This window comes from Schistocerca piceifrons, chromosome 1, assembly GCF_021461385.2.
Source record: "Schistocerca piceifrons isolate TAMUIC-IGC-003096 chromosome 1, iqSchPice1.1, whole genome shotgun sequence".
Taxonomy (NCBI): Eukaryota; Metazoa; Arthropoda; class Insecta; order Orthoptera; family Acrididae; genus Schistocerca; species Schistocerca piceifrons.
The window spans coordinates 41,347,448-41,368,741 of NC_060138.1; the positions used below are offsets into that span (position 1 = coordinate 41,347,448).

The following is a 21,294-nucleotide window of genomic DNA, read 5'->3' on the forward strand; positions in this document are numbered from 1 at the left end:
TAAGTCAGTAGACATCCCAGTCAATACTTGGTAGGTTAAAGTTGCCTCCAACTAGTATTGCACAACCTGGGTATTTACACAATAGTGACTTTCTGTGATAGACTCTTGAAGTGCCACAGCAGAATTGAGTGACCAGTAAAAACTTTGAACAATTAATTTAGTTTCACATAGATCTGTTATATGCAACCAGGTAACTTCACTGTCAGACACTATTTCAACTTTAATAAACACAATGTTTTTGTCAGCTGCAGGGAATGCTCCCCCTCCTACTTTGGGTTTCAGCCAGCTCTCAGTCCCAAGAATCATTTTAATGTGACAAATATGCTGGAGGGCAGTAAATTAGGGAACTTCATTATGAATACTTCAACAATTTACTGATAAAATTTGACACTTGAAGTGTCTTTACCTTAACACCGTCTGATTTCACTATCTGCATATCAACTGACAAGTGTTCTTCGGAGTACCTCAAGCTCCTGCCTAGCCGAAAACACCCCTACCCCACAGGTACTCTGCTACCCGAGTAACTATAGTGTACTCATGACTTATCAAGGAGATATTGAATGTGACCAAATTTACCTGGAAGGCAAATGTGTGACATGTACACAGCTGAATGCAGGTAGCCACCTCTCTGGCCAGTATTTTGGCATGTGACCAGCCTCCAGCCAGTGAACCACTGTGACTCAAGTTGTATGCAACTTCATGGAGAAGTGCACACATTTGATTGCCAGTGTGAAGCCAGCCAATGCAGTTTCAGCTGCACTAGTTCTTTTTACATTTGCTTATTTATTTGTTGTGGCCTTTCTTCAAAAGCATCTTCCTGTCATCATGGACTTTAGTATGGAAAAATTTATTACAAAATTTAGGAAGAGACTTGCTTTTTGGGACTTGGGTCATTTAAATAACATGCAGATCAAGACCTTAAAATAAAAATAAGGAAGGAGATGACTGGTGTTCAGTGGCAGAAAATATACTCATACAACACCACAAGAACAAAATACACAGCACAAGATCTTTTAGCTTTATTTAATTTTTAATAACACAACATGTACATAAATCCAACTTCCATGGCAAAGCACTTTCATTTACAAATGTAATCAGTAAATATGTTTTTATACTGTGAATTGGGATCTGTGACAGTGTATTTGTTGTTGAATAGCCTTGTGAATTAGTACATATCCATAAATCATGGACCATCTCTGTTTCACGCGTAATTATCTGGAATACATCCTGTAACAATATTTACAATGAAATCAACATTTACATTCAGGGACATGTGAAAGGTTGGTTGGTTGGTTTAAAATTGGGGGGAAGGGACCAAACTACGAGGTCATCCGTCCCTTATTCCAAATAAAACAATGCCACAAGTATGAGAATAAAACAGACGAGACATATAAGACAAAACAGAAAGAAAGGAAAAACCACAAGGACGAAGGAAAGGCAATGAAAGTAAAAGGAACAAAAGAGGACAAGAAAACAACAGAGTGATGCTAGAAACAGAAGAAAGTAAAACAAGAAAGCAGAGCACAGTGGCTGGCTGACCACGAGAATAAAAAGGAAAAGCCAGCCACTCTGCAACACATTAAAAACTCCACTCTAAAAGCACCAGGGTGGAGGGCACAGAGGGACAAAGGACATGTGCTAAGACTTAGATCAAATGATAAAACCCACCCTCGTGAATAAAACGTAAAACTAAACCATACAATGAGGCGTTGTCAGATAAAATAGTGGCAACGAGTCCGGTAACCCAAGATTTCTTCACTGGGCAGTCAAAGTGGGACAGTGCACCAGAATATGGGCCACTGTCAACAGGGTGGCACACCAACACTGAGGCAGGTCTTCACGGCACAAGAGGTAACCGTAGGTCGCCCAAGTGTGGCCAGTGCGAAGCTGGCAGAGGACAACTGATTCCCTGCGAGACGCTTGTATGGAAGACTTCCATACAGTCGTAGCCTCCTTAATGACATGCAGTTTGTTATGCATACTGTTATGCCATTCCATCTCCCAAAGCCGAAAAACCCTACAGCATAAGTCAGAACGTAGGTCAGGTTCAGAGATGCCCATCTCTAGAAGCAATTTCCGCATAGCCTGTCGGCCAACCTGTCAGTAAGTTCATTGCCTGGGATGCCAATGTGTCCTGGGGTCCACACAAACACCACTTAACGACGGGACCAGTCCAGGGGATAGATGGACTCCTGGCTGGACGTCAGCAAAGGATGGCAAGGGTAGCACTGGTCGATAGCCTGTAGGCTGCTCAAGGAGTCAGTAGACAGAAGAAACAATTCCTCGGGGCATGAACGGATATACTGAAGTGCATGAGATATGGCCACCAGCTCTGAGTACACTGCAGCCATCGGGCAAGGAATGCTGTTCAATATGGCCTCTGTGGACAAAGGCAAAGCCAACATTACCATCAGCTATCCAGCCGTCGGTGTAAACCATTTCAGACCCCCAGAACACTTCAAGAATCAAGAGGAAGTGACAGCGGAGAGCCGCAGGGTTAACAGTGTCCTTATGGCCACGTGAAAGGTCCAGGCAATGCTTTGGCCTACAGCTACACCACGGAGGTGTACATGAATGGACCTCGAAGAGAGGTGGTGAAGGGAAGGACTCCAGTTCAGACAGAAGCAATCACTCGCGAACTGCAATCGTTAGCCCTGACTGGGGCTGCCTATGCAGTAGGTGAATTGCCATGGTTGGGAAAAGAAGACTGTTATTAGGATGTTCAGGAGAGATATGAATGTGTGCAACATAACTGGAGAGCAGTTGTGCACGTCTGATCTTCAATGGAGGGACTCCAGCCTCCACCAGTACGCTTGTCACCGGACTTACTCTAAAAGCTCCTGTCGCTAGTCGAACTCCGCAATGGCGTAATGGGTCGAGCAAACACAATGCTGAGGGCACCGCGCAACCATAAATCACACTCCCATAGTCAAGGCGGGATTGATAAGGGCTCTGTAGAGCTGCAGCAGTGTGGTGCAATCTGCACCCCAGTTGGTGTTACTCAGGCAACAGAGGGCATTGAGGTGCTGCCAACACTTGCATTTAAGCTGATGAAGATGAGGAAGCCAAGTCAAACGAGCATCGAAAACCAGACCTGAGAATCGATATGTCTCCACTACAGTGAGTGGATCATCACTAAGGTAAAGGGCTGTTTCTGGATGAACAGAGTGACTCTGGCAGAAAACTGGAAGCAATGGGCTATAGCCCATGACTGCACCTTGTGGATGGCTCCCTGTAGGCAATGTGCAGCAACACCAGTACTGGAGCTGCAGTATGAAATGCAGAAGTCATCTGCATACAGAGAAGGTGAGACGGAGGGCCCAATAGCTGCTGCTAGACCATTAATGACCACTAAAAATAGAGACACACTCAATACAGAGCCCTGTGAGACTCCATTCTCCTGGATATGGATGGAACTACGGGAGGCACCAACTTGAACATGGAAAGTAGGGAACGACAGGAAGTTTTGGATAAAAATTGGGAGCGGACCCCAGAGACCCTACTCATACAGTGTGGCAAGGTTATGATGTCACCAGGTCAGATTGTATGATTTACGTAAGTGAAAAAAGATGGCAACTAGGTGTTGGGGTCTGGAAAAGGCTGTTTGGATGGCAGACTCGAGGGACACGAGATTATCAGTGGTAGAGTGACCCTGGCGGAAGCCGCCCTGACATGGAGCCAGTAGGCCACGTGACTCCAGGACCCAACCCAACCCAACTGCTGCCACACCATACGTTCCAGCAGCTTACAAAGACGTTGGTGAGGCTAATGGGCCAATAGCTATCCACATCAAGCAGGTTTTTACTGGGTTTGAGCACTGGAATGATACTGCTCTCCCACCATAGCGATGGAAAGACACCATCGCACTAGATCCGGTTGAAGATGACAAAGATATGTTGCTTGTAGTCAGACGAGAGAGGTTTAATCATCTGGCTGTGGATCTGATCAGGCCCAGGAACTGTGTTGGGGCAATGTGCAAGTACACTGAGAAGCTCCCACTCTGTAAATGGGGCGTTATAGGATTCACTGTGTGGTGTATTGAATGAGAGGACTTTCCCTTCCAGCTGCTGTTTGAGAGTGCGAAAGGCTGGGCGGTAATTGTAGTATGCAGAGGCTCGACCAAAGTGTTCAGCAAAGTGCTCGGCAGTTGCGTTTGCATCAGTAAATAACACGCCATTTATGGTAAACCGGGAACACCTGTTGGGGTCTGGTACCCGAAAAGAAATTTGATCTTTGCCCAGACTTGGGAAGGTGACATATGGCATCCAATGGTCAACACGTATCTCTCCCAACACTGTTGCTTCCATCGTTTGATAAGTTGGCGAATGTGGGCACATAGCCATTTAAAAGCTATGAGGTGTTCCAGGGAAGGGTGCTGCTTATGCCACTGTAGAGCTTGTTGATGCTTCTTAATTGCTTCAGCGACTTCTGTCTACCACCAAGATACTGCCTTACGCCGGGGCACCCTAAAGAGTGAGGGATCGCGTTTTCTGCCGCAGAAATAATCCTTATAATCACCTGCTCAACCATCACATCAATGTTACCGTGTGGGGGAGATTCAATGGTAACAGCAGAAGTGAAAGTTTCCCAGTCCGCCCTGCTTAAGAGCCCATCAGTGCAGGTGTCCGTGGGCCTGACGGCGGGGCAGTGACAGGAAGATGGGGAATTGGTCACCACACAGGTTGTCATGTGCTCTCCACAGGATAGATGGGACAAGTCCTGGGCTGCAAATTGATAAATCAATGACTTCACTGGCTCAGTCTCCAGGACTGAGGATGAGCGTGATGCCCTACGACCAGCTGCCTTTGAGCTCTTCATCTGCTGGCGGGTGCCATCTTTCCCACTAGCAGAAACCTGGGAAGGGAGTGACTCAAGGGACCCATTCCTAGTGAGAAAAGCCGAAGAAGGCTTACGCTTCTCCAGCGTAGAAGAGGGGATGGATGTCCCTGATGGTTGAGGGGAGGGAGTGTTGCTCCCAAAGTAGGTGGTGCGGGAGCAACAGGGAGGGAAATGCCCCCCACCATCAAGGAGGCAGGTGGAGTCTTCCAGCTGTGAGAGATGACTGGGGTGGGTGGAGCTGATGGTCCACAACAGTTGTAAGGTGATGCCATACATGCAGGATGCAGGCTTCAAAGTTTCTCTGAGCCTCAGTGTAGGTCAGTCGGTCCAGGGTCTTGTACTCTATGATTTTCCTTTCTTTCTGGAGATCCTGCAGTCTGGCGAGCAAGGCGAATGGTGCTCTCTGCAGTTGACACAGATGGGAGGTGGGGCACATGGAGTATTGGGATGTGATTGGTGTCCACAGTCTCGACACGTGACGCTGGAAGTACAGCGGGAAGACATATGGCCGAACTTCCAGCACATAAAGCACCGCATCGGGGGAGGGATATAGGGCTTTGTATCACAGCAGTAGACCATCACCTTGACCTTCTTGGGCAATGTATCACCCTCGAAGGCCAAGATGAAGGCACTGGTGGCAACCTGATTATCACTCGGGCCCCAATGGACATTTCGGACAAACTGAACACCTCGCTGCTTAAATTGGTGCGCAGCTCATTGTCAGACTGCTAAAGAAGGTACCTGTGAAATATGATACTCTGGACCATATTTAAGCTCTTATGGGGTGTGATGGTCACAGACACATCCCTCGGCTTGTCACAAGCGAGTAACGTCTGTGACGGGACAGAAGATACTGTTTTGATCAAGACTGGCCCAGGTCTCATTTTGGACAATCCCTCCACCTCCCCAAACTTGTCCTCTAAATGCTCAACAAAAAACTGAGGCTTTGTTGTCATGAAAGATTCCCCATCAGCTCTCGAACATACAAGGTACCGGGGCAAATAAGATCCGCTGCCATTCTTAGCCTGACGTTCCTCCCACAGTATGGCCAGAGGGGAACGATTTGGGCTCGTACTTCTGTGCATTGAATTGAGATTGTGAACTGGTGTTTGACCACCAGCAAGAGATGATTGACTATGCTTCATCTCATGTCATCTGCCGTGATGCCACTCACTCCAACAAGGGGCCCTCTCCACAGGTGCCACCCAGCTGCAGCAAAGGCCACCTGGCAGGATGGCCATTGCCAGGAGTCCCGATGTCCAAGGGGGATGGGCATCTACCCTTCGCATATGTGGGGAGTTAACGGTGCAGGCATTAGCAGATCGATCCCTGTGTGGTCAGGGGGCTACAACCAACAGGGTAAATGGCGACCGTAACGCAATGGACTGGCTACCATGCTGGATATCAGGTGCAAAGAAGTCCATGTTCATTGTCGATGCAGAAAGTTGTATAGTGCATGGTGGAAAATGCACCCAGGAAGGTGTCCTCATCCAAGAGATGGAGAATGAGCGGGACTGAAATGCAACAATAAAAAAGTGGGCTAAAGATCTCAATGCACGATGGACACAATACACCATGTAAGGCACCCTTCCCAATTGGCTCGCTCTTCGGGAAAATTTTAAAGAATGGAGGTCAAACCCTACAGGGGACCATCATATAAAGGCCACAATGTGTGAGAGCCTTTTAGTGACCTCTTACGACAGGCAGGAATACTTCGGGCCTATGCTTATCTCCGAACCCGCAGGGGGAGACATGTGAAAGATTCTCTACTTATTTGTCATTATCCCCAATGTTCACTCTGCAAAACATGTGGCTTGTGAATGATGATAACTGAGTACTTTTTTTGTCTTCATATAAAACTTCTGGGCTGAGTACAGTTTGTTTCAGAAAAAAATGAATAAGCATTCTGTTTGTAGAGTGGAATTGCAACATAGCATGTACCCACCATTTTTTCTTCTTTCATTTCACCTCATTTTCCAGAGGAACTTGGCCATTACTATCTCAGTTAATTTCACCCTACGCAGGCCAGTTGCAGCCCTGATCATTGTAGTTGGTAGCTGTGGCCATGGCCAGACATTGGCTGTGGCCACAGTAGTGCACTACCAACCTAAAAGTGCCACATTATAGTCTTCATTGTTGTGCATAATACCAGTTTCAGCTATCAAACAAATGTATGCATTTGTTCTAAAAATCTGCATGGATGTGCTCTTTAGTTTTGCAGACACATTTGTATACACCTTCTCTTTCCAAATGGTGCTTCACTGGACATTGTTCAATACCAGGGACCAATAAATGGTTACTTTTTCATATTTAAATACAGAAAATAAAGATATTTCAAATATCTTTGATAAAGTACCGTAGTTCATCTGAATAGTATTTATTATATGAACGTGGAATGTCACATTTTGAGGCAGATGCAAATTTTTTGGGTCCTTAGTCATTGGCAATTGTGTTTTTGTTGACTTTAGGTGACTTAAAATAATATTTGAGTGATAATATGGACTGATCTCTGAAATCACTAATAACAGTAGCAAAAACGCTTTTTATTTTCACCACTTATTAGATGATGTAAGTTTGGTTCGGTGAATTTATTACCAATTCATGAGACACGCATACCTATTGTTTTCATCTTATAGGTGGCAAGTGTCCATTATTCAAATGTTTGAGTGAAATAAAGTGTTACGGAGCAGGTACACAAAAACGTTATTGTACCAGTTAAAACCACACCTGTCAAATTACATGGAGGTGTAATGATAGGCAAGTACTTAACCTTGTGACTGCAAAATTCTAGCTATTATGGATATATATATATATATATGACAGTAGAAATGCCAACTTTACCTTTTAAACTGTTCATATACAAAAGCTATGATAGTGTTTTTACTCTTATATGTGTCTATCAGCAATACTTAGAACTTAAACTCTTGAAGGTAATTACTGCATCCATGTAATTTCATAGTCTGCACAGGTGAAGTTTCCTTGTGATAAAACTGTGTGTTTGTATGTCTGGCGATATAGAACAGAAACACAATTCTCTCTCTCTCTCTCTCTCTCTGTGTGTGTGTGTGTGTGTGTGTGTGTGTGTGTGTGTGTGTGTGTGTGTGTGTGTGTCCCTCTCTTCTCATACACACACACAGAGAGAGAGAGAGTAAACAATATTATCACTCCATCAGTAAACACTTCCGGGCTAAGTTGCCGTGGTCGATCTGTAGAACTTCTTCTCCCTGACGTTTCATTCTCAACTACGGAGAACATCTTCTGAGGTGAGTCAACGACTGGCTGCTAGGAGCTGGGGCCGCCGCTTATATGGATATCATAGGGGGCGCCACGCTAGCGAGGACGTCGCACTATTATACACGTATGTATAGAGAGGCAATTGAAATCCACAAACATCAATACAATTTTAATCGTAAAGAAGAAGGATTAAAATTGGATAAGATATGGCGGTTGACGTTGCATCAGTCTCGTGACAATCGATTGCCTGCAATCGAGAGAACAGCCAGAGATAGCTGCACATCGATGCCATGTGACGTGTGGTGGCGCCCCATACGATATCCATATAAGCGGCGGCCCCAGCTCCTAGCAGCCAGTCATTGACTCACCTCAGAAGATGTTCTCCGTAGTTGAGAACGAAACATCAGGGAGAAGAAGTTCTACAGATCGACCACGGCAACTTAGCCCGGAAGTGTTTACTGATGAAGACGCCGGCCATGAAAGCCTACATGGAATGAATATTATCACTACTATGTAGAATTGCTAAAATAATCATTTCCATTTTGCAGTGCATTGAAACGAAGATGCTGTGTGGATAGAGCTGTTGCTACACAGGTTGTTCTCCTGAAAAACACAGAGGGGAAAAACATTTTCTCTGTTGCCTCAAAAATAGTAATTCAAATGTGTTGTAAAATTGGAGGAGCTCCTTGGAGTGTAGAAATACCACTAAGTGTAAGTAAAGCTATATAGTAATTGTCAATACAACTTGTTAAAGGGGGAAAGTAATCTCAAAAACCATATACAGAGGCTAGGTGTTATAAATCTTCCAGTGAAGATTTACTGTGATAATGAAGAACTTCTATTGTGTGTGTGTGTGTGTGTGTGTGTGTGTGTGTGTGTGTGTGTGTGTGTGCAGGCTATCTCTCTCTCTCTATCTCTCTCTCTCTCTCTCTCTCTCTCACACACACACACACACACACACACACACACACATATTAACTCTTTTGGAGAAGTAAATAGATTAACTGTTTTGGAGAAGTAAATATTATGTTAGGAAGATCTTATAAAATGGGAAGAAGTAAGTATATATTTTTTTGTTTTTTTTTTTATCCTTAATTGTTGTGTAATTAGACAACTATTTTATCTTAATCAGTTTTGAAAACAATCAGTTTGAATTCTCTAAAATTTAAAATATTTGTTGTTTGTTTTTTACTTTTACATTTCTGTATGGACCTTACAAACCTGTCATGATCCTAGCAGTATGCGTCTGAATTCATTTGACATTTACTCTCTACCCTACTTGATAAGGAATTTTAAGCAATGTGTAACCTAACTGATCTATTTGTCGCCTTGGAAGTAGTGCTGCAGCTTGTGGATGTTTTACTTCTTGGTTATAATTTGGTTTTAATGACCAGTTTGTTAAATCATGAACACAACAGTATTTAAGTTGTCATCTTTTCACATGTGTTGACATCAGTGACAATCTGATGATCAGCTTGCATTCAACAATTTTAGTTCATGCATCATAAGTCAGCACTTACATTGCTGATGTATGAATAGAGAACTAAGATTTATTACGTACATACATACATTGTTCAATTTTTACTGACTAGTAATATGAAGATAATTTTGTTTATATATTCACTGTACATATTAACATTTTAATGTGTATATCTGTTTGAACATAATGACTGTACACTGCAACAGTTGTACCTGGAATTTTATACTGACTTCATGGTGATTACTGAATGTGTTACCCTCTGACTGTAATATCAGTTGCATATTGGCCAAAAGAATGCAGGCTGTTGACTTGTCACATAATGTTTACTATTGATAAGTAACCCAGGACTGATTGATAGTGATGCTGAAATATTAACGTTGCAAATGAATACTGGAGACTGACTGAAGCATTGTCTTGCATGAATACTCATAGAAAAGCATAAGACTGAATAACAAAATCTGTTGTTTTGTAATTGTGTTCCTTACTGAGCATGATATCTACATCTACATCTACTCCACAAGCCACCTGACGGTGCGTGGCGGAGGGTACCTTGAGTACCTCTATCGGTTCTCCCTTCTATTCCAGTCCCGTATTGTTCGTGAGGAAGTCATGTGCAAAGCCCATCCTTTTTCTTTTTTTGTTCTTCCATTAACAGTTTTGGAACCCAGCGCTCACACAGTTTCCTGTACCCTAACATGACAGTCACAACATCATAAAGAGTTGTCATTGACACGTCCGGTATGATCTGATGCGATTCTTTCAATGTGAGACGTCTATTCGCACAAATTGCTTCCTCCGTTCTCCGAAGAACAGCATCAGAGATCGCAGATGGCTGACCTGTTCTTTGTTCATCATGAACATCGGTCCTACCTTCAGAGAAATGACACCATTTCGTTACATTTTGTTGATTCATAATGTTCACATAAACAGAAACAATTTCTTTGTGAATATCCGCTGGTCGCTGATCTTTTGCATGAAGAAAATGTATGACGGAGCGCACTTCGTATTTCGCGGGATTCTGAATCAGCACAGCCATTTTAAACACGACCTGCTCCAACCAGTAGCAACGTTCAACTACCGAACAAACGCAAGGAGAAAGCTAACAGTTCAAGCTTAACACCAGTGTTGCTAACATGCTTGCCAATACTCTTCTGTTCTTCTGGCGTACAGTGTATCTTTACTTTCTGAAATACCCTCGTAAATTGTGAATAGCAACGGTCCTACAACACTCCCCTGCGGCACACCTGAAATCACTCTTACTTCGGAAGACTTCCCTCCATTGAGAATGACATGCTGCATTCTGTTATCTAGGAACTCTTCAATCCAATCACACAATTGGTCTGATAGTCCTTATGCTCTTACTTTGTTCATTAAAAACCTGTGGGGAACTGTATCAAACGCCTTGCGGAAGCCAAGAAACACGGCACCTACCTGGGAACCCATGTCTACGGCCCTCAGAGTCTCGTGGATGAAAAGTGCGAGCTGGGTTTCACACGATCATCTTTTTCAAAACCTATGCTGATTCCTACAGAGTAGATTTCTAGTCTCCAGAAAAGTCATTATACTCAAACATAATACGTGTTCCAAAATTTTACAACTGATCGACGTTATAGATATAGGGCTATAGTTCTGTACATCTGTTCAACATCCCTTCTTGAAAACCTGTGCCCTTTTCCAATCTTTTGGAATGCTGTGCTCTTCTAGAGACCTATGGTACACTGCTGCAAGAAGGGGGCAAGTTCCTTTGTGTACTCTGTGTAAAATCGAACTGGTATCCCATCAGGTCCTGCAGCCTTTCCTCTTTTGTGCGATTTTAATTGCTATTTCGATATGTACCATTTTGTCGTCTGTGCGACAGTCTAGAGGAAGGAACTACAGTGCAGTCTTCCTCTGTGAAACAGCTTTGGAAAAAGACATTTAGTATCTCGGCCTTTAGTCTGTCATCCTCTGTTTCAGTACCACTATGGTCACAGAGTGTCTGGACATTTTATTTTGATCCACCTACAACTTTGACATATGACCAAAATTTCTTAGGATTTTCTGCCAAGTCAGTACATAGAACTTGGGCTTTGGCTATGTTTATGTTTGTTGTGAAGTTCCCTTTGCTTCCGTAGCAGTTTTCTAACTTGGTTGTTGTACCACAGTGGCTCTTTTCCGTCTCTTACAATCTTGCTGGGCACATACTCATCTAATGCATATTGTACGATGGTTTTGAACTTTGTCCACTGATCCTCAACACTATCTGTTCTTGAGATAAAACTTTTGTGTTGAGCTGTCAAATACTCTGAAATCTGCTTTTTGTCACTTTCGCTAAACAGAAAAATTTTCCTTCCATATGGCTGAAATCACTGATGCTGTAACCGCATTATGATCGCTGATTCCCTGTTCTACGTTTACTGTTTCAAATAGTTCGGGTCTGTTTGTCACCAGAAGGTCTAATATGTTATCGCCATGAGTTGGTTCTCTGTTTAACTGTTCAAGGTAGTTTTCAGATAATGCACTTAAAAAAATGTCACTGGATTCTTTGTCCCTGTCACCCGTTATAAACGTTTGAGTCTCCAGTCTATATCTGGTAAATTAAAATCTCCACCCAAAACTATAACATGGTTGGGAAATCTACTCGAAATATTTTCCAAATTTTCCTTCAGGTGTTCTGCCACAACAGCTGCTGAGCCAGGGGGGCCTATAGAGACATCCAATTACCATGTTTGAGCCTGCTTTAACCGTGACCTTCACCCAAATTATTTCACATTTCGGATCTCCATCAATTTCCGTCAATACTATTGCATTTTTTATCGCTATAAACACACCTCCCCCTTCACTGTCCAGCCTGTCTCTGCAGTATACATTCCACTCTGAGTTTAGAATTTCATTACTGTTTACATCTGGTTTCAGCCCCAACTTTCTGTCCCTAGTACTATGTGGGCATTGTGACCATTTATTGATGAGAGCAGTTCTGGGACCTTTCTATAGATGCTCCTGCAGTTTACTATTACCACATTAATATTGTCATTCCCTGTTGCATGTTGCCTACTGCTACCTTGTCGCGTCTCAGGAGGTGTCTTGTCAGGCCTAGCGAGGGAATTCGAATTCTCTAACCTAAAAAACCCACATGTGCACTCCACACGGACTCCGCTACCCTTGTAGCTGCTTCCTGTGTGTAGCGCACACCTGACCTATTCAGTGGTACCCTACATTTCTCCACCCGGAGGTCGAGAAATTTGCGCCCCAGATCTCCGCAGAATCATCTCAGCCTCTGGTTTAAGCCTTCCACTCAGCTACAAAACAGAGGACTGCGATTGGTTCTGAGAAAGACACTACAAATAGTGAGCTCGGATTCCACCCATCGAGCAAGGCTTTCTGTCTTCACCAGATCCGCCAACCGCCTATATGAACTGAGGGTGACCTCTGAACCTAGACGGCAGGAGTCATTCGTGCCGACATGAGCAACAATTTGCAGTCAGGTGCACCCAGAGCTGTCGATCACCACCGGCAGGGCCTCTTCCACATCTTGGATGAGACACCCAAGCAAGCAGACAGAGTGAACACTGGCCTTCTTCCCTGACGTTTCCGCTATTTCCCTAAGGGGCTCCATCATCCGCCTAACATTGGAGCTCCCAATCACTAATAAACCCCTCACCCCGTGTGCCTGTTCAGACCTTGCTGAAGGAGTGGCCACATGTCCAGTCACAGGCAGAGTGGGCAATGCCACATGGCCATCCTCCACATTGACACTCCGCCTCATGCAACATGAACGCCGTTGAACCCCCCACTCCCCTTGGGGAGAGGGTGGCCCAACCCCAGTCGGTAACCACGACTATTTTTCAACAGCATGGACCGTGGGTGAAGCATGTAACACCCGGGGTGTACCATGAAATGCACCAAACTCACCACTACTGCTACACTCTGAGGCAGCAGCCTGAAGACAGCTGACAGTGACCATCAGCACGTTCAGATGTTTACAAACAGTGGCCAGCTCCTTCTGTGACTGCACAGCAGTCACACATCCTATCCATCCTAAATCAATTTACTGTAGAGAGTTTGTCAACTTTTAACTAGACTGCTAATTCACTAAAGGCGGCTGATAGCTTACTAAACTGTGGTTACTAGACATTTCTTGTTGGGAACAATGAAAATAAGCACTAACTTTCTCTGGGCTGTATTCAAAACAAACACAAAATCTATGGAACACTATTACTAGTACTGGTACTCAAAAATTAAAGCTTCCTAAAAGCAAAAACACACAGAAGAAGAAGTGACAAATAAGAAAAACACAGTTAATACTTAAATTTACATAGCTTGCTGCACAGGAGATGTGAAGCAGATGGCAGTTACAATGACACTGGATACAGTGGTTACTGTGGGTTTATTAGACCTGGAGGGTAAAACGGACTGGTGATGCAGGGGAAGAATGTAACAAAAGATGTCTGAATACTAAACAGTTACTGTATTGGAACATTAACAGGCACAGTTAGTTGGCACAATTGCTGAATGCATTTACAATGGTACTGGGTAGTTATAATTAAAGCGCATTCTGCTCATTGCGGTTCATTCTGAACTGTAATTATTTTTGAGAAGTGAAACTTGGTACATATCCTAAAGTGTCAACATGGAAATGATTTATGTTGTAAAAAATTACTTACTTTTTGGACACCAGGTGCAAATCTGGTAATGTATACTGTGTATATGATGGGTGCTATGACATCCATGCTGTCATTTGACAATCCATAACTTGAATAAACAGTATGGCTATCGAGAAGAGAGACCATGTGTTGTTAGTGGAATTGTTTTATGTGGTGGGAGCAACTACAGAGCTGTATTGAAAGAGCATTGCTGAGTGAAAGGTCTAAGGAGAGGCCCCAATGTCATTAAATGGTTTAAAGAAGATGATAATTACATTCAAAAATACGAGTGAGCTTGGTGTGGCAAATGGAAGAGGAAGGCACTCTATCCCTGTGGAAGTTATTGACAAAGTTGCTGTTGCAATAATTGACCATACAGCATGTGCTCCGGGTAGTGCTAGTGCTCATACAGTGTGACAATCACTGCCCATCCCATAGTCAACAGTACAGAAAGCTTTGTAGTCCATATTACATTGGTACCAGATAGTGCAGCAGCTGGAACCTCATGATCTGCAGTAGCTTTCTGAATTATTTGGTTTCTGGAACAGATCAAAGTTGATGACACAAGGTGAGACATATTCTGTGGAGTAACAAGATACATTTTACACTAAAGGCTGCTGTGATTGTATAGAACTTCTGAATTTGGGGTACTGTTAAATCATATGTTGTGAATGAAGAGCCCTTGTGCTTGCCATTTGTGACTACGATGTGGATTCACAAGTAGCTTTATTCTTAGTTGTTGTTCTATGACCCACGGGGGATGTCAGATGTAAAGTGATGTCTGCATGTTATTGAAACCTCCTTGTTAACATGGGATTTGGAAGAGTGTAGCTGTGTGGAAACCACTATTTTCATGCAGGATGGGGCAACACCTCACGTTGCTTGCCCAGTGAAAGATTTATGTAATGCAACCTTCTACAAATGTGTTATCTCCATAGGTTTTCCAGGTGCATGGCCTACAAGCTCACCTGATCTGAATCTACAGGATTTTTTGCTCTGGGAATATCAAAGGATTCCTTTACCAGGGATTTGTTTGGTCTCTAACTGATCCAGCCGAACTACTGTGACCAATTGTCGACCACATCATTTTATTGATGCAGTATCTTGTCAACATCTTCAGTTCTCATATTGAACAAAACATGTAAGCAGCAGTTAGTAATAAAATCAAAATTATGACTTTCTCATTTATTTGATCTTTTCTGCCCACATCTTGTTCCTAATCCACTATGTATTGTAACATTTCTAGACATCTTTCTGCCTGCATAGTGTCAGATTTGCAGCTGGTGGCTTAAATTGAAACTAATTTTTCCCCCATGTAAATCATTTCCACATTAGAATATCTACCAAGTTTTGCTGCCATATGATGCATACAGCACACACTGGATCTCTGTCAGTAACTGCACTTTCAAGTGTGACCACCCGGTAAGTTACCACAAAAAAGTCTATGGATGAAAACTCAATTGAATCAGTCCAGTAATCCCCACCATTCATAAAGGCATTATGAGTACGCTTGATAGGTGCCAACTGTCCCAGTATAGGTGATCAGTTTACACAATTTTTTAAGACAACACGAGAAACATTTTTAATGTTCTACAAGTATGGTAAACAGGGCTGATTTAACACAATGATCAATGAAATACGCAAATAAAAATAAATGAACTTGGAGGTACTGCAAGTGTGTCTAATCTAACACAGTTATCAAAGTAAAATACAATTACAAGTAAATTTGAGTTACCGTGGGTGAAGCTAACCTAACACAATTATGAATCTAAATACAGGATACAGATGTGCCATAAGGGAAGCCAATCTAGCACAGTGACTAAAGCAAATACAAAATACAAATAAACGTGCTTGAGTAACCGTAAGTGAAGCTAATCTAACACAGTTGTGGGTTTCAGTCTTTAACATACATACCTGTGGCACTGCGGCAGTTTGCAAGTATTCAACAAAAAGAGGTTGGATGTTACTGCGCTCACTATAATTTACCCACAGTCCATTTCACTCCTTTTCTGCTAAATTCCCTCCCACCAACCCACCCATCAATCTGTCATATGCAGCTAGCTGCCCTACCCCCTCTCCACCTTGTTCCTGTATGGGACAAGGTTGAGGACATGAGACTGCAAGGTAGGTGCTGAATAGCATTTTCCTGAAGTATGGTATCAATCTCACCTGCTAGTTCTCCAGAGGCATTGTGGGAGCTTGACAATGCTATTCACTTTTTAGAAGCACAAAATCATCTCACTGTTTAGCTTAAGGGTCATGCAGGTCTCTGGTAGCACAATGGAAAGTGGATACGTTCTGATAGTAAAATAACTTGAACATAAAATTAACAGTAAATTGCTGCACTTGTCCTATGGACAGCTCACATCAGGGTGGAAAGTGCAGTGAGTTGTGGTGCTTCTGGATGCTGTAGAGAAAAACCCCATGCTCTGCAGCGACGAGGTGTATAGCAGAGATAAACGATGTCCTTGGTTGCATATAATTCACAATGTAGTTCTATCCCAGGCGGCACTTAATCTGCTACAGTGTGAGATCATCTGCTAGAGCAGGCGGGTGGCAGGCACAGACACATAGAAGTGCATCTCAACAATACCATGAAAGATGTCAATATCTAACAATACAATATTCTGAAAAGGGTAGTTGCTACTCACCATATAGCGGAGGTGCTGACTTGCAGATAGGCACAATAAAAAAACTGTCAGAAAGTGATCTTTCAGCCAACATGACTTCGTTGAAAATGGACAACACACACACACACACACACACACACACACACACACATGGCTGCTTATGGGAACATACAGGGACGAGGTGGAGACTGCACCTAGGTGCAGTTGGGAGGTTGACGGAGGGCTGGTGGGGAGAAGTGTTTGGGGGGGGGGGGGGATTAGTGGAAAAAGAGAAGTAAAAAGACTGGGTGCATTGGAGGAATAGAGGGCTGTGTAGTGCTGGAATGGGATCAAGGAAGGGGCTAGATGTGTAAGGAAAATAACTAGCAGGAGGGTTACTGGAATGTAAGATATATTGCAGGGAGAGGTCCCAACTGTGCAATTCAGAAAAGTTGGTGTTGGTGGGAAGGAGTCAGATGGCACAGGCTCTGAAGCAATGACTAAATGGAGAACATCGTGTTGGGTGGTGTGCTCAGCAGTGGGGTGGTCCAGATGTTTCATGGCCACATTATGTTAGTGGCCATTCATGAGGACAGACAGCTTGTTGGTTGTCACACCCATGTAGAACTCAGCACATAGGTTACACCTTAGCTTGTAGATCACATGACTGTTTTTACAAGTAGTCCTGCCTTTGATGGGGTAGGTGATAGCTGTAGCCGGACTGGAGTAGAACCTCTCCATGGAGTCCATCTCTTTTCTCATCCCTACCATTTTCCACACCCCTATGTTCACCAGCCTTCCTAAAGTCCATAAATCCAACCACCCAGAACATCACCTTCTGGCCAGTTAACTGTGCCTCTACTGAGAGAATCTCTGCTCTCGTAGACCGTCACCTTCAGCCTATTACCTGCAACCTGTCCTATATAAAGGATACCAGACATTTCCTCCACCAACTCTCCACAGTTCCTGTTCCTTTACTACATGGTGCCCTGCTTATCACTGTTGTGATGCCCCCTCTCTTTACACTGACATCCACAATGCCCATGTCCTTAATGCTATTGAACACCACCTTCCCAATGCCCGGGAGATTCCATACCTACAATGTCCTTCCGAGTTGCCAAGACCAATTATATCCTCATCCACAACTATTTCTCCTTTGTCCTTTGAAGTCACACCTACAAACAAATCGAGGATACAGTTATGGGCACCCACACGACACCATCCTATGCCAACCTATTCAAGGGCCATCTAGAGGAATCTTTCCTAAGCACCCATAATCCCAAACCCCTTCCTTGTTCAGATGCACTGATGACATCTTTGTGATCTGGATTGAGGATGAGGACACCCTATCCACATTCCTCCAGAACCTTAACAACTTTTCCCCCGTTTCCTTCACCAGGTCTGAATCAACCCAACAAGCCACTTTCCTAGATGTTAACCTCCACCTCAAATATGGCTACATCAGTACCTCTGTCCATATCAAACAAAATAACCACCAGCAATACCTCCACTTTGACAGCTGCACTCCTTCCATACGAAGAAGTCCCTCCCATACAGCCTAGCCATCCTTGGTCGTCGCATCTGCAGTGACAAGCAGTCCCTCTCGAAATATACCGAAAGGGTCTCACTGAAGCCTTCACAAACCTTAATTATCATCTCAGTCTTGTACAAAATCATATCTCCTGTGCCTTATCTTTCCAGTGTCCCACCACCTCACAAAGTCCCACCGTTCAGCCACAGAGGAGCATTTCCCTTGTAACTCAGTACCACCCAGGACTGGAGCAACTGAGTTACATTCTCCGCCAGGGTTTTGGCTACCTCTCATCGTGCCCTGAAATGAGAAATGTCCTGCCTACTGTCCTTCCCACCCCTCCCACAGTGGTATTCCACCATTCACCGAACCTACACAATATTCTTGCCCATCCCTACACAACCCCTACTCTCAAACCCTTACCTCATGGCTCATACCCCTGTAATAGACCTAGATGCAACATCTGTCCTATACATCCTCCCACCACTTCCTAGTCCAGTCTGGTCACAAAAATCACCTATCACATCAAAGGCAGGGCTACATGTGAAAGCAGTCATGTGGTCTACAAGCCAAGCTGCAACCACTGTGCTGCGTTCTACATGGGTATGACAACTAACAGGCTGTCTGTCCGCATGAATGGCCACGCTGACAAACTGCAGCCAAGAAACAAGTGGACCACCCTGTTGCTGAGCACATCGCCCAACATGATGTCCTTCATTCCAATGACTCCTTCACAGCCTGCTTCAACCTTCATTAATCACTGTCTTAACCCATCTAGCTCATTCCCTGTTCCCATTCCAGCACTACACAGCCCTCTATTCCACCAATGCACCCACAGTGTCTGTACTTCTCTCCATTTCCATTAAACTCTCCCCCCACCTCGCCCCACCCCCCGCCCACCATCAACTGCCTGACTGCATCTAGCTGCCCTACCCTCTCAGCACCTCATCCCTGTATGATCCCATAAGCAGCACATTACCATCCCCCTGCTGTACCCTGCTATCCCTCCTCATACTCACCCCAGGCTCCTCCTTACCCCCACCATGTGTGTGTGTGTGTGTGTGTGTGTATGTGTGTGTGTGTGTGTGTGTGTGTGTGTGTGGGAGAGAGAGAGAGAGAGAGTGATTTTTGTGAGTGTGTGTGTGTGTGTGTGTGTGTGTGTGTGTGTGTGTGTATATTTCCAACAAAGGCCTTGTTGGCCTATAGCTCACTTACTAAGTCTTTTTGGTGTGCCTGCGACTCAGCATTCCCACTATATGGTGTGTACTATCCTTTTCATAAAATTATGACATTCCATCCTGGATTTTCCCGTGTTTAAAATCAAATTATAGAAAGTTATAATAATCAAGACAGCAAGTATGTTTAACTGTGACTTGGGTGATTAGAAAAGTGCAAAATTATAACTATTACTTTGTAGGTGTTACTTATAGTTCCATAGGGGTTCACAGAACCTACGAAGACTGGCTAAGAAATGAAATTGTCTAGGTCAAAGAGAAGAGGAGAATCAGGGGTTTGAAATGAGGTATATACAATGATTTACTCAGTAAGACGTTCGGCTCTGCGTATTACTTACGAATCTTAAACTATGGATTTATTTTTACCAGTATTGTTTCCAGGTAAAGAAATTAGGCTGTTTTCATCAGTAATTGGACAATTACATGTGAAGTAATAAAACTTTATGGATTACAGCATTAATTGCTGATTTGTATAACTCTAATATATGTGTTATTCATACAAATAGAGCAAATAAAGAGAAAAACATTACAGTGACGTTATGAGTGGTAGAAGAAGAAATAGTCAAACAATGTAAAATCCAGGATGGAATGTAACAATACTGTGAAAAGAAAAGTTGCTACTTACCATATAGCAGAGTAGCTGTCACAGATAGGCAAAACAAAAAGACTGTCACAAATATAGCTTTTGGCCGTTATGACCTCCATCAAAATTAGATGATAAACGCACACATACACACTCACAAGCTCGCACAAACACAGCTGCAGTCTCAGGCAACTGAGGCCACACTGTGAGCAGCAGCAACAGTGCATGATGGGAATGGTGAGTAGGGGGGGGGGGGGGGAGGCTTGGGGCAGGGAGGGCAAGAGATAGTAGGATAGGGGTGGCGGACAGTGACGTGCTTTTGGGGAGCACACAAGGACGAGGTGGAAAGAGGGTACAACACATGTGTGTAGTTGGGAAGTTAGACGGAGAACAGCAGGGTGGCTGGAGGTGTGGGGGGGGAGGGGGGGGGGGGACAGTGGAAAAGGAGAGAAAAAAAAAGACTGGGTGACTGGGTGTGATGGAGGAATGAGGGCTGTGTAGTGCTGGAATGGGAACAGAGATGGGGTTGGATGGAAGAGGACAATGACTAATGAAGGTTGAGACCAGGAAGGTTACAGGAACATAGGATATCTTGCGGGGAAGGTTCCCACCAGCACAATTCAGAAAAGCTGGTGTTGGTGGGAATGATCCATATGGCACAGGCTGTGAAGCAGTTATTGAAATGAAGGATGTCATGTTTGGCAGTGTGCTCAGCAACAGGGTGATCGACTTGTTTCTTGGCCTAAGTTTGTCAGTGTCCATTCAGCTGTCACCCTCTCTCCGTGCCTTGCCGCTGTTCTCCATCTAACCTCCCAACTGCACACGGGTGCCTTACCCTCTTTCCACCTCATCCTTGTGCGCTCCCCAACAGCACGTCACTGTCCGCCAACCCTACCCTACTAACTCTCACTCTCCCTGCCCCAGCCCCCCACCCCACAGTCACCACTCCAATCACTGAGACTTCAGTCATGTGTGTGTGAGCTGCATTTGCGTGAGTTTGTATGTGTGTGTGTTTGTCATCTAATTTTGATGAAGGCCTTACTGTCTGGAAGCTATATTTGTGACAGTCTTTTTGTTGTGCCTATCTGCGACTCTGCATCTCTGCTATATAATGAGTAGCAAGTTTCCTTTTCACAGAAGAAGAAATAGGATTTTTTTTAC

The 21,294-nt window shown here is 43.9% G+C and overlaps 1 protein-coding gene across 1 annotated transcript in view; it reads left to right on the top strand.

Annotated features, from left to right (window-relative positions):
* Nucleotides 1–21,294, top strand: part of LOC124775645 (piwi-like protein Siwi) — a 299,921-nt gene that overhangs the window by 210,455 nt on the left and 68,172 nt on the right. The window contains exon 10 of the mRNA XM_047250510.1: nucleotides 8,622–8,784. Coding sequence (XP_047106466.1) covers nucleotides 8,622–8,784 — 163 coding nt within the window. The remainder of the gene's footprint in view (nucleotides 1–8,621; nucleotides 8,785–21,294) is intronic.